Source organism: Mustela nivalis (assembly GCF_964662115.1).
Source record: "Mustela nivalis genome assembly, chromosome: 10".
Lineage (NCBI taxonomy): Eukaryota > Metazoa > Chordata > Mammalia > Carnivora > Mustelidae > Mustela > Mustela nivalis.
The window spans coordinates 111,198,107-111,212,905 of NC_139029.1; the positions used below are offsets into that span (position 1 = coordinate 111,198,107).

General features: G+C 41.2%; 1 protein-coding gene across 14 annotated transcripts in view; it reads left to right on the plus strand.

Annotated features, from left to right (window-relative positions):
• LOC309842069 (myomegalin-like) overlaps window positions 1-14,799 on the plus strand; it is a 51,783-nt gene that overhangs the window by 21,293 nt on the left and 15,691 nt on the right. For 3 of the 14 annotated variants that reach the window (XM_082685980.1, XM_082685978.1, XM_082685979.1), the window contains 2 exons: window positions 6,565-6,688; window positions 6,804-7,020. The exons of 1 other annotated variant lie outside the window; for it this stretch is intronic. In XM_082685980.1, coding sequence (XP_082542106.1) covers window positions 6,902-7,020 — 119 coding nt within the window. In that variant the 5' untranslated portion in view covers window positions 6,565-6,688; window positions 6,804-6,901. Of the gene's footprint in view, window positions 1-5,511; window positions 5,571-5,602; window positions 5,673-6,564; window positions 6,689-6,803; window positions 7,021-14,799 lie in introns of those variants that run through there. 10 more of the 14 variants (XM_082685977.1, XM_082685972.1, XM_082685984.1 and 7 more) reach the window with 8 other exon arrangements.

Below are 14,799 nucleotides of genomic sequence, written 5' to 3' on the forward strand. Positions count from 1 at the left end.
ATTATCAGTAAAGTCCTAGTGTTGCCAAGTTTACTGGGGAGACCCTGGGAGCCTTGGGTTGACCCAGTCTGTCCCAAAGATGTTGCTGAAGGTGCTTGGTCTTGTCCCAAGAAAGAATTCAAGGACAGACATGCAACATAGCGGAAGAGTAAGTAACACCAGCAAGAAAGTTTATTAAACTAAAAGATATGCTCTCAGGATAGGAGAGCTGGTGAGCTAGAGAGAAAGAGAGGGAGAGGGAAGGAGAGAGAGGGAGAGTGCTCTAGCTATGCACTCCAAGGTTGGGTTTCAATCTTTTATTGACAGTTGTTAAGTAAGGAATGGAATATTCATTACTTGGGGTGGGGATTTCTTCGAAGCAGGGTTTCTCATCTTTTCATCCTTATTTGGTCAGGGGTTTCCTGTCATGGCACCAACCATCTTCATTCTGGTTTGATCCAGTTTCTGTGGCCTGCTGCCAGGACAGGCCTCTGACTTTCCTGATAGCTGGCCATGACTTACTACTCTCTGCTGGGCTCTAGCTATCCTGTTAGAACCTAACTTAACTGCCTACTCTAACACTAACATAGTCTAGGAAATATGAAAGTTCTAATTTTTTTTAAGACTTTATTTATTTATTTTTTTTTTTAATTTTATTTATTTATTTGACAGAGAGAGATCACAAGTAGATGGAGAGGCAGGCAGAGAGGGGTGGGGGGAAGCAGGCTCCCCGCCGAGCAGAGAGCCCGATGCGGGACTCGATCCCAGGACCCTGACTTTATTTATTTATTTGACAGAGAGAGATCACAAGTAGATGGAGAGGCAGGCAGAGAGAGAGAGATAGAGGGAAGCAGGCTCCCTGCTGAGCAGAGAGCCCAATGTGAGACTTGATCCCAGAACCCTGAGATCATTATATTAGAGTCTTTTGTTTAGATTTTTTTTTTTAAAGATTTTTTTTTAAGATTTTATTTATTTATTTGACAGAGAGAAATCACAAGTAGATGGAGAGGCAGGCAGAGAGAGAGAGGGAAGCAGGCTCTCTGCTGAGCAGAGAGCCCGATGCGGGACTCGATCCCAGGACTCTGAGATCATGACCTGAGCCGAAGGCAGCGGCTTAACCCACTGAGCCACCCAGGCGCCCTTTTGTTTAGATTTTACAGAAGACATGAAACTAAAAAAAAATTTTGTGTCAGGAGGTAACTAAAAGCTAAACAATTATTTTTGTGTAATTTCAACAATGTAAAAAAGATAATCTTGTTCTTATGCTAACAATATGTTACTATTATATAATTTACAAACAATGCACCTATGTAAAGTATACAATTGGATGAATCTTGACAAATGTGTGCACCCTTGTAACCATTAGCCAGACCAAACTTTACAGAACATCAACTCATTAAATTTTCCTCACGTAAATTACTACTCAAAATACCTCAAAGAAGCTACCACTCTTCTGATTTCTAGACTACAACTTAGTTTTGCCTGTTCTACAAGTTTTGGGACTTTAGGTAACTGGAATCATACATGAGTAACTCATAGGAACATTAAAACAGCTATGTTTTAGGGGCACCTGGGTGGCCCAGTCGGTTAAGCATCTGACTCTTGATTTCTGCTCAGGTCATAATCTCAGGGTTGTAAGACTGAGCCCCGCATCAGGCTCTGGAACCTGATTATGATTCTCTCTCTCTCTCTCTCTCCCTATCCCTCTGCTCCTCCCCTGCTCACTCTCTCAAATAAATGAATAAACCTTTTCTTTAAAGCTGTTTTAGATACTCAAAATCGTCCTTTTGCAGAGCCATCCTTTGCTGAACATACGGTTTTGGAGGGATTTATTCATACTATTTATTCAATAGAAGTCCATAGAATAGAAAAATTTGTCGGTTCCCCTGCTGATAGACATTTGGGTTGTTCCTAGTTTCTGCCTAGTATGAATAACACTGCTATAATCATTTCATAGAAATCTTTTTGGATATATACATTCATTTCTCTAGGGAAATAAATAGGAGTACTATTGCTGTGTCATAGGATAGGTGTATATATAACTTTATGAAGAACTCTTCAAAATCTTTCCAAAGAGGTTGTGCTGGCTTACAGTCCAATACCACACAGCAGTATCATTAGGAGTTCATTAGGAGTTAGGGAAGGATAAGGCAGCAGTAACAACTTTCAAAATTAGTTTTTCAAACTACCTTTCTTCATCTTCTTCCAAATCCTTTGAAGGATGTGTGGAGATGGCCATGGTCACACCAACAGGTCCTACTACTGGCCTCTCCAAGCCTGAGAGCAGAGCCACAGAGACAGTTAACCAGGGCATCCCACCCAAGTCGTAGCCTCTTCAGTCCTAGACAGGACTCTGTCAGTAGTACAGGCAGGTAGCACCGGCTCTCAGAGCTGACTGTGGAACACACAGGAATTCACCATTATTAAAAATTAAAGTATATCAATTTAACAATTAAATAAATTACATCAGGGATGCCGGGGTGGCTCAGTGGGTTAAGCCTCTGCCTTCAGCTCAGGTCATGATCTGGGGCTCTCTGCTCAGCCAAGAGCCTGCTTCCCTCTTTCTCTCTGCCTGCCTCTCTGCCTGCTTGTGATCTCTGTCAAATAAATAAATAAAATCTTTTAATAAATAAACAAACAAATAAACAAAATAACAAATACCCATACACATCACTTCCTAATTAATTTACTTTTTACTATTATCTATGCTCTTGAGGTTATTCATGTGTATTGCATGTTTTTTAAATTGTGGTTAACTGTGCTACAATTGGTTAGTTAAAGGAAACAGTGTTGCCAGGAACATGGGTGTACAATATCTCTGAGTCCCTCCTTTCGGTTCTTTTGGGTATATACCCAAAAGTAGAATTGCTGGATTGTGTGGTAATTCTATTTTTAATTTTTTGAGGAACTGCTATATAGTTTTCCATAGGGGCCACACCATTTTACATTCTCAACAGCACACAAGTGTTCCAATTTCTATACATCCTTGACAACACTTGTTTTTTGTTATTTGGATTTTTTAAATAGTAACCATCCTAATGGATGTAAGGTGGTACATCTGTTATACTTATATAGTGGATATTATATATATATGTATGTATATATACACACACACACAAATATGGTATATAGCTATATGATATATACTATATCATATCCCAACTCTATATTCAGTGATGTCTGATAGGTAGCTTAAAATTGACCATGAAGACAGTATTTGCTCCACAGAGATAGGCAAATGCTACAAATCAGAGTTTTATCCCCTAGAATACTTTTTTTTTAAAAGATTTTATTTATTTATTTGACAGAGAGCACAAGTAGGCAGAGAGGCAGGCAGAGAGAGAGGAGGAAGCAGGCTCCCTGCAGAGCAGAGAGCCCGATGCGGGGCTCTTTCCCAGGACCCCGGGATCATGACCTGAATTGAAGGCAGAGGCTTTAACCCACTGAGCCACCCAGGCGCCCCCCTAGAATACTTTTTAAACACTTACCAGCACACCAGTGAAATGGAGCCCCAGGAAGTGGGAAGCAAGGCTTTTATGTTTGTGATTCTCTTCACAGTCTCAGCTGCTGTGACCAAACTATCCATCCCCTCCATTCTATCAACTGGATTTTACTGGCCTCTGTCACAGGCTTTTTGGCAGCCTAGGCAACTGGTGAGACCTGATTGAAAGGATAAATAAATCTAGTAGATGTATAAATCAGCACCACATTGAGTATTCATATTCAAAAAGATAAATTATTTTAAGGACTTTGACAAGATGAAAAGTAACTTGTAGAGGCAGAATGAAATGCAAAACAGACATTAGCAGAGTATAATGTTGATTGAGATTTTTTTTAAACAGTATAAGTTGAGTGAAGTAGGGAGTTTGGAAGGCTAAAATGACTTTTTGCTAAATGAAACTCCTACAGGTTTTCCTACTGCAAGGGAAGGAAATTCAGCATTGCATTGAGATATATTAATTATTATGGAGTGGAAAGTAAGACATCATTATGCTAAATTTATTAGTCATACTTAGAACATTAAAACTCTAGTTTTTGGTCACTATGTTCTTGAAAGGATCTAGCAAGTAAAATCTGGACAGTTCCCAAAGAGGAACAGAAAGAATCACTAAAGGCTTTGAGGTGCCTGGGTGGCTCAGTCGGTTAAGTGTGCAACTCTTGGGGGCACCTGAGTGGCTCAGTGGGTTAAGCCTCTGCCTTCAGCTCAGGTCATGATTTCAGGGTCGTGAGACTGCATCCTGCATCAGGTTTCATGCTGCATGTGGAGCCTACTTAAGATTCTCTCTCTCCTTCTGCCCCTCCACCCCCAAGAAAAGAATCACTAGAGGCTTTAAAAAATTGATGAAGGAAAAGCCAGAAGAATAGTTTTTATTGCAACTATCTTCAAGAAAATAAAGTTCTTTTTTTTTTTAAGATTTTATTTATTTATTTGCCAGAGAGAGAGAAAGAGAGTGAGAGCGCACAGGCAGGCAGAATGGCAGCAGAGGCAGAGGGAGAACCAGGCTCCCCACAGAGCAAGGAGCCTGATGTGGGACTTGATCCCAGGACGCTGGGATCATGACCTGAGCCAAAGGCAGCCGCTTGACCAACTGAGCCACCCAGGCGTCCCAAGAAAATAAAGATCTTGAAAAAAGATTGTTTTGATGGTTTTTGTACAAAAGTAAGATTGAGGGGCGCCTGGGTGGCTCAGTGGGTTAAACCACTGCCTTCGGTCGGGTCATGATCTCAGGGTCCTGGAATCAAGCCCCACATCGGGCTCACTGCTCAGCGGGGACCTTGCTTCCCCCCTCTCTCTGCCTGCCTCTCTGCCTACTTGTGATCTCTCTGTCAAATAAAAAAATTAAATTAAATAAAAAAAAAAAGTAAGATTGAGACTCTTGATCTTCATTCGGGTGGTGAGTTTGAGCCCCACACTAGGAATAGAAAGTACTTTTAAAAAGCTGATTGAGGGCGCCTGGGTGGCTCAGTGGGTTAAGCCGCTGCCTTCGTCTCAGGTCATGATCTCAGGGTCCTGGGATCGAGTCCCATATCGGGCTCTCTGCTCAGCAGGGAGCCTGCTTCCTCTTCTCTCTCTCTGCCTGCCTCTCTGCCTACTTGTGATCTCTATCAAATAAATAAATAAAATCTTTTAAAAAAAGATGATTGATAGTATCAGAAAAGAGCACCCAAATATTAAAACTGGCTGGTAAGAGGGGCACCTGGGTAACTCATAGTCAAAGTGTCTACCTTTGGCTCAGGTCATGATCCCAGGATCCTGGGACTGAGTCCTCCATCAGGCTCCCTGCTCAGTAGGAAACCTGCTTCTCCCTTTGCCTCTCCCTGCTCCTTGTGCTCCCTCTCTCTCTCTCTCAAATAAATAAAAGCTTAAAAAAACCTGGCTGGTAAGAGGGGTGGTCTCCACTGATAAGAGACATCTAGGGAGAAACAGGCAGCCTTATGTTGCATATGGCAGGTCCTCAGAAGGCCATCGCTTTCTCAGGTTCTGTAGCTACCAACATTCTAATTCTGTGATTACAACTTGAGACATGGAAACCGGAGTCCTTTCCATGGCCCTATTGTTGATGTCCCAGTGACTTTGGATTTGACCTGTGGTATCTCAAATTTTGTTTCACCCTTCATGACTCAAAACTTGTAGGTGATATAAAGGCTTTCTGATTTCTGAAGGGACACTCCCAAGAAACTTTATCTCAACTGTAAGAATCAAAAATACTCAACTCTCGGGGCGCCTGGGTGGTTAAGCCTCTGCCTTTGGCTCAGATCATGGTTCCAGGGTCCTGGGATCAAGCCCCACATTGGGCTCTCTGCTCAGCAGGGAGCCTGCTTCCTCCTTTCTCTCTGCCTGCCTCTCTGCCTATTTGTGATCTCTCTCTATCAAATAAATAAATAAAATCTTAAAAAAAAATACTCAACTCTTGGGGCATCTGAGTGGCTCAGTCAGTTAAGCAACTGACTTGATTTTGGCTCAGCTCATGACCTTAGGGTCATGAGATTGAGGCCCATGTTGGTCTCTATGCTTTGCATGGAGTCTGCTTGAAATTCTCTCCCTCTCCCTTTGCCCCTCCCCCAACTCACACATGCTCTAAATAAATAAATAAAATCTTAAAAAAAGGGACGCCTGGGTGGCTCAGTTGGTAAAGCAGCTGCCTTGACTCAGGTCATGATCCCAGTGTCCTGGGATCAAGTCCCACATCGGGCTCCTAGCTTGGCGGGAAGCCTGCTTCTCCCTCTGCCTCTGCCTGTGCTCGCTCATGCTGTCACTCTCTCTCTCTCTCTGACAAGTAAATAAATAAAATCCAAAAAAAAAAAATAACTTAAAAAAAATACTCAACTCTTACTTGGTTTAAAGCCCACTTGGTTTCATTTGTTTTTTTTTTTTTTTTAAGATTTTATTTATTTGAGGGAAGCAGAAGGGAGAACAGAGGGAGTGAGAGGAGAAGGAAACTCTCCACTGAGCAGAGAGCCTGACATGGAGCTTGATCTCAGGACCCTGAGATCATGACCTGAAGGCAGATACTTAACTGGCTGAGCCACCCAAGCGCCCTTCATTTGCTTATTCCATTGTTTCCTTATTTGCTTTAACCTAAGACACCTCTGGAGCCTCCTCCTCCTCCTCACAGCACCATCTCCCCCTACTTGCTATATCCTTCCTCCAACCAAATGAGTAACCAGGTCCTCATGGCTGAGGAGGAACTCTTCAAGGGGGCACACTGTAGGTGTCACCTTTTACCTTTTGGTAGGTTCTCCCCTACCTTCCTTTATTCTCCTATGGGATCCTCTCTAGTAACCCAACTCTATAAACCATAGTTTTGTTTTGATTCCTCTAGGTACCTTTAGAGGAAAGCCTGGCCATTGTGGAGACCCAGACACACATCTCTTCCATCTTTCCTTTTAAAGGAAACAGTAAGAGGTTCTTCATGAGAACATGCTCCAACTAAAAGCTGGAATGCAGCGACCCCTAGAAAAGGGACCTTCTGAGAAGAGAGTGGATGGGCAGCAGACTCAACCCGAGGAGGCAGGATCCTCCTCTGTGTCCAACAGCGGGTAAGAGATTTCCACTGTCAGAATTAAATCATTGCTCTCTCAGCAGTTTTCAGGGTCTGCATCCAGGCTCTGTAGTTTAATTATAGGGCTTTCTCTAAGATCTTTCTGGAAATTCTTTAGAGAAAAGCCTAGAGTGTTTTTTATTATCAGTTACTTTTATTATCCTGAGAAAGTTGGTTTTATTCTAAGTAACAATGCATATATTCACCAAATATACCATCTTAATGGGTGATTGGGATTTCATGGAACTCTTCCAGTCACATCAGTAATGTCTCTTTTCTGCACTGATGAGAGCACCTAAGAATCTCCTGTTATCTCAGGAGATTCCAGGATAATCAGATTGTCCCTGGTTTCTGGAACAGCAATTATGATAAGTTCAGGTCTTGAAATAAGCACAGGAAATTGCCAAATAATGGACTACTGGCTACATTTGTCAGTGTTTTTAATGGCTGTTTGCTTACAGCTTTTTAAAAAAATCATTATGTATTTGTTTGACCAAGAAACAGAGGGAGAGAGAGAGAGAGCACAAGCAGGGGAAGCAGGAGAGGGAAAAGCAGACTCTTCATAGGGCAGGAAGCATGACCTGGGGCTCAGTCGCAGGACCCTGGGGTCATGACACTTAACCAACTGAGCCACCCAGGCGGCCCAGTTTGCTTACAATTTTTTGAAGGCATTAAAATAATATGGAGTTAATCCATTATACAGTTACCTGTGAACACCAGTTACTGACAAACCACATCATAACTAACTTGCTCAGAGGTTGGGCACAGCTCTGAAGGTGATAAAATTCTGCTTCATGCTTCACTGGGTCACTGTCAGTATGAACCACTTAAATTTCACTGACTCAGAGAAGAACATTAGAGCTAAAATAATCTTAATATCAGTTCGTCTTGTTTCCTCATTTCAGGCCAGAGAACATTCAGGCCCAAAATATGGTTGCTTGATTAAAGTTGCAGCCTTTGGCAGAAGTAATATGAGAAACTTGGAATCTTAATTTACAAAGTCTACATCCACTTTGTCAAATACATTTTAAAAATTCACATAATTATTCTTTTTTAAAAAAAGGCTTTGTTTTTAGAGCAGTTTTAAATTCAAAGCAAAATTGAGTGGAAACTACAAAAGTTTCCGTTTATCCCCCCCAACCCTCCCCCATCTTCACACATGCGTAGCCTTCCTCCGCCCCAACAACATGCTGTCCCAGAATGGTATATCTGTTACAATCAATGAACATATATTCACACATCATTATCACTCCAAGTGGATAGTTTACACTAGGATTCATTCTTGGTGTTATACATTCTTTTGTACTTTTGACAAAAGTACAATGATATGTATCCACCATTAGAGTAACATATAGAATGACTCTTCATTGCCTTAAAAAAATACTCTGTGTGGGGCGCCTGGGTGGCTCAGTGGGTTAAAACCTCTGCCTTCGGCTCAGGTCATGATCCCAGGGTCCTGGGAGCCCAGCATCGGGTTCTCTGCTCAGTGGGGAGCCTGCTTACCCCCTCTCTGCCTGCCTCTCTGTGCTCTGCCTACTCATTCCTCCTCCCCCCCCCTTTTTTTTTTTTTAAGATTTTATTTATTTATTTGACACAGAGAGAGAGAGATCACAAGTAGGCAGAGAGGCAGGCAGAGAGAGAAGGGAAAGCAGGCTCCCTGCTGATCAGAGAGCAGGATGTAGGACTCGATCCCAGGACCCTGAGCCGAAGGCAGAGGCTTAACCCAATGAGCCACCCAGATGCCCCACTCCCCTCCTTCCCTTCTAATCCCTGGCAACCACCGGTCTTTTTACTGTCTGCACAGCATTGCCTTTTCCAAAATATGATATAGTTACAATCATACCCTATATAGCTTTTTCAGATTGGGTCCTTTCATTTAGTAATATGCATTTAAGATTCCTTAATGTCTTCTCATGGTTTTATTGCTTCTTTCTATTTAGTGTTAAATAAAATTACATTTTCTGGATGTGCCGTTTATTTATAAATTCACCTCCTGAAGGACATCTTTTTTTTTTTTTTTTTTTTTTTTAACTTTAGATTTTCTTATAGCCACATTAAAAAAACTAAAAAGGAACAGGTGAAATTAATCTGATGAACATATTTTTGGGGCACCTGGGTGGTTCAGCCATTAAGCATCTGCCTTCGGCTCAGGTCATGATCCCCGTGTCCTGGGATTGAATCCTGCATCGGGCTCCCTGCTCCGAGGGAAGCCTGCTTCTCCCTCTTCCACTCCTCCTGCTTGTGTCTCACTGTGTCTTTTTAAATATTGTCCTTGTGCTAGCAAAGCTCAGGATGGGTCCCCGAACGATCTCTATTCCTCGGTCATCTGAAGCATTCAGCTCCAAGACCATGGAGCCAAATTCCTTATCTTTGTACAGCTGTTTTGCACAGGCCAGGATGGTGGAGGTCTTTCCTGTCCCCGGAGGACCATAGAGAAGCAGGTGTGGCAGGCGGTCTTCACTAATAAATTTCTGAATGGTACTCAAAATGTCCTGATGAGAAATCAGATCGTTCAGTGTCTGTGGCCGGTATTTTTCAACCCAGGGCAGGTTTCTGATCTTGGCCGCCACCGGCTGCTGCTGCTCCTGCTGCGCTGAGGTCTCCATGGCGGGGTGATAAAGGTGTCCAGGTCTGCCGGGGTCGCCGCGGGCCCCGGTGACCTGCACAGTCACCAGCTGCGAGCGGGCCCAGGTCCTGAAGGACATCTTGATTGCTGCCAAATTTTGGCAATTATGAGTAAAGCTTCTATAAGCATTGTGTAAGATTTTTATGTAGACAAAAGTTTTCAACTCATTTGAATAAATAGTGAGGAGCACAATTCTGCATCATATGTTAACCATACGCTTATATTTGTAAGAAACCACAAAACTGTCTTCCCAAGTGGCTGTAGCATTCTGCATTCCCACCAGCAATGATGAGAGGATCTTTTGCTCCCCATCCTCACTAGCATATGGTGCTATCAATGTTCCAGATTTTTACCATTCTAATATGTGGTGCTCATTGTTTTAATTTGCAATTCCATACTCACCTATGATGTTGAGCATCTTTTCATATGCTTATTTGCCATTTGTGTATCTTCTTCAATGTCTGCTCAGGTCTTTTCCCCATAATTTGATTGGCTTGTTCATTTCTTTTCTTTTTTCTTTTTTTGTAAGATTTTATTTGTTTATTTGAGAGAGAGAACATGAGTGGGGGGAGGGACAGAGAGAGGAGGAGAAGGAGGCTCCCTGCTGAGCAGCCTCAATTCCAGGACTCTGGATCATGACCTGAGCCAAAGGCATATGCTTAACTGACTGACTGAGTCACCCAGGCACCCCCATTCAGTTTCTTTTTGTTGAGTTTGGGGAGTTCCTTGTATATTTTTGAGAATTGTTCTTTATTAGATATGTATTTTGCAAATGTTTTCTCCATGTCTGTGAATTGTCTTCTTATTCTCTTGACCATGTCTTTTACAGAGCAAAAGCTTTTCATTATAATCAAGTCTAGATTATTATTTCTTTCATGGATTGTGCTTTTGGTATTTGTATCTAAAAAGTCCTTATTAAGGCTGCCTGGGTGGCTCAGTGGGTTAAGCCTCTGCCTTCAGCTCAGGTCATGATCTCAAGGTCCTGGGATTGAGTCCTGCATCGGGCTCTTTGCTAGGCAGGGAGCCTGCTTCCTCCATTCTCTCTCTCTCTCTCTCTCTCTCTACTTGTTAAAAAAAAAAAAAAGAGTCCTTATTAAACTGAAGATCATTTAGACTTTCTGCTTTGTTTATCTTTTAGGAGTTTTATATTATGTATTTAACATTTAGTTCTATGATTATTTTGAACTAATTTTTGTGAAGGATTTAAGTCTTCTCTAGGTTCCTTTTTTTTTTTTTTTTTGCATATGGATGTCCAGTTGTCTGGCACCATTTGTTGAAAGACTATATTAAAAAAAAAAAAAGAAAGACTATATTTTCTCCATTGTGTTGCCTTTGCTCCTTTGTCAAAGATGTCACCTATATTTTGGTGGGTCTGTTTCTGGGCTGTCCATTCTGTTCCATTGGTTTGTTCATTCTTTTTTTTTTTAAGATTTTATTTATTTATTTGACAGAGAGATAGAGATTACAAGTAAGCAGACGGACGGAGAAGGAGAAGCAGGCTCCCTGCTGAGCGAGGAGCCCAATGCGGGTCTCGATCCCAGGACCTGAGACCATGACCTGAGCCAAAGGCAGAGACTTAACCCACTGAGCCACCCAGGCGCCCCGGTTTGTTCATTCTTTCACCAATATTACACTTTCTTGATTACTAATAACTTTACAGTAAGTCTTGAAGTCAGTAGTATCAGTCGTGTGACTCTGTTCTTTTTTGGCTATTCTGGTTCCTTTGCCTCTCCATATAAACCTGAGAATCAGTTTATCAATATCCACAAAGTAACTTGGTGGGATTTTGACTGGGATTGCTTTGAATCTTTGGATGAAGTTGGAAAGAACTGACATCCCGGGGTGCCTAGCCCCGGAAGGTTATTAATTATCGATTCACTGTCTCTAATAGACATAGGTCTAGTCAGATGGTTTATTTCTTCTGTGAGCACTTTGGCAGATTGTATTTTTCAAGGAATTGGCTCATAGTATTTCTTTATTATTTTTTTAGTGTCCATCAGCTCTATAGTGATCCTTTCTTTTATTTCTGGTATTAATAATTTGTGTCTTCTCTCTTTTTTTCTTAGCCTGGCTAGAGGCTTCTTGATTTTGTTGATCTTCTCAAATAACCAAATTTTTAAAATAAAATTACCTCAAAAATTTTTTTAGAGAGGATGAAAGCATGCATGAGCAGGGGTTTGGGGGGGAAGGGCAGAAGGAGAAGGAGAGATTCCATGCTCAGAGTAGAGCCCAATGCAGGCCTCAGTCTCATGACCCTTAGATCATAATCTGAACCAAAATCAAGAGTCAGGTTCTTAGGGACCCCTGGGTGGCTCAGTTGGTTGGACGACTGCCTTAGGCTCAGGTCATGATCCCGGAGTCCTGGGATCGAGTCCCACATCGGGCTCCCAGCTTTTCCCTCTGACCTTCTCCTCGCTCATGCTCTCTCTCACTGTCTCTCTCTCTCTCAAATAAATAAATAAAATCTTAAAAAAAAAAAAAGAGTCAGGTGCTTAAATGACTGACCCACCCAGGCATCCCTACCTAAATACATTTTAACTGTCCTTGTGATAAATATTATTTGTTATTGGGAAACTTGCTGAGAATAAATAATAGAACTATAGAATCCAGAAAAATAATTGTATTCCAATTTTAGTATATGTGCTGCTGGAGTGAGCACAGAAAAATAAATGTATTCCAGAAAAAGGACTTGTCTTAAAAGTAGAATAGCCTTGTTTATCTCAGAGACCCCTGAAACTCAGCAAGAGAATACTGATGGTGGTAAAGAACACTGGAATGAGAGTTTGGAGCCAACATTTTAAATAATGGTTTTTCCACCAACTAATGATGTGAGCTCGGTTGTGTTTCTTCCCACTCCAGCTTTATTGAGATATTAGTTACATATATCAGATACATTTCTTTCTTACTCTTTGTGTATCTCAATGTCTTCATCTGTAAAATAAAATGAGGCCTTTTCCTGCACTAGTATTTTCTACATCTTAAAGGACTGGGAAGTTAAAAGATGTATTAATTTAGTAACTGCAGCCCGGACCAAGCCCGCGTGTGCACATGTGTGTATTTTGCAAGGAACACTGCCAACATTATATCCTGAGATCTCAGAGGTGAAAGAGCAGACAGGAGGAGCATCTTCTTGGTTGGAAAAAGAGAATGAGAAGAAAGGGAGAGGTGTTGGGGGTGCCTACATAGCCACAGTTGGTGTGAATGATCAAGTTAGAGAGAATTGAGTGTCAAAAATCTAGACATAGCAAGATTGAAACCACTAGACCACTAAAATATTAGTCAGCATTTATTGTGCACAGAAAAATAGTTTACCCCTGGGAGCTCTCAAACTGACCGTGGAATGAGGCTCAGAGGTGTACTGTTATAACGGCTTATAGAGTGAGAATGCAGAGGTTGTTTGTTATTTTCAATGATTGATTATATCATTAGAGTTTTCCTAATGATTGAGGATTGGTTTAAAGTGACTGCCTCATTCCAATGTGGGAGAACGGCTGGAATGTCATCTATGAGTTTCAGAGGCATATGCAAGAAGTGGCCCAAGATGATGTTTGTTTGTTTGTTTGTTTGTTTTTGCAAAATAAGCTAAGTTTGGATTCAGTATTTTCCTTATAGCATAATCAAAAGTATCATTGTCATTGCCTATTTTAAAATCTGTGTTGTCATATATAGAAGCCCAATTTTCATCATTTGAGTCAAACCAAAGTGTGTGATTATAGAGTGAGTTTAGAACATACCTCAATTAGGTCCAGGGCCATTCCTATGCATAGGAACAAATTTCCAGCAATGCAGTTTGCAGTGGTTATGGGCTATCCTATGGCTTCCAAGCTTCCTCCCAATACCAGATTAATTGGCCATGAGTATTAGTTAAATGGCCAAGGGATGGATATCAAACCTTTTTGTAAAGCCACTTTCCTGCCATCTGAGCATGGTTCTGGAGTTCGTTCTAATATTCACTGAGAGTGTTCCTGAGCATGTAAGCAGGTATACACCAACAATCATTTTGCTTAGTAAAGGAGGGTATGCATTGAATGGTCGGCCTTAGTGAGTAGAGAAAATCTCTAACAGAAAAGGGAACATGACTGTAAATGCCCTGTGTTAGTTTGCAGAGCAGTAATATCATGATAATTGTTATAAAAATGGGTCCTGGAAAAAGATAAGTGATCTAGCAGAAACTTTTTCAGTGGTCTTGGGTGTAAGCTATCCACTTTTGCCTTGTTTCTGCTTTGAGGGAAGATTGTTTTTTTTTTTCCTGGAAATCTTTAATTTGAAGTTAGCCATAAGCTGATAAGCCCAAGAATTGAGGGGGGGGGGTTCTCTTTAGTTGAGAGACATGGACCTGAAGTTCAATACCCTATAATTTAACTGCTGTGTGAAAAAATAGAACCTGGTAGAACCCTTTTCATCAAGGCACAAGTGCTATTTTTAACTGATAACGCCTTCAGAACCCCCAGTCTCCAGGTTCCAGTGTATGAAGTATACTGTTATCATCAGGCAGAGGGTCTCTAAAAGCCTCCTTGACCTGCTGAATATAAGTTTTTGAATATTGCATTCATACTTTAAAGTATTGGGTCATATTAGAATTTACAAGGGCAGATTGTACATGGGGTTCTATCATCGAAGTCATGGGTTGCCTAGTGATAAAATCATAAGGTGTTAATTTATGTTTCCCAAAAGGTGTTGACTTCATTGTCAAAGGGCTAAGGGTAACACTTTAAGCCAAGGTACTTCTGTGGTTTCAGCCAATTTGCCAAATTTAATCTTAGAATATCGACCTCCCCTAAAGGCTGAGGATGATAGAGACAATGATAGGGCCATAATGTTTGAATAACCTTGTTTAGTTGTTTTATAATCCATCCAGATAAAGTGAGCCCCTTGTCATTTGAAATTTCATTTGAGATTGCCCAGAATAGAAAACATTTTCTTATAATTTCTCTGCTACTGTGGTGTCATCAGCTTGCCCACATCTACCCATCTAGAAAATAAATATACCACCACAAGTACATATTGATAGCACATAGAAGGAGACAGTTGAAAAAGTATAACTGAAAATGTTCAAATGGTCCAGATATTGGGGAGCAGTCCCTGGGATTAGTTTAATGTTTTTTTTTTTTAAAGATTTTATTTATTTATCAGAGAGAGAGGGGGAGAGAG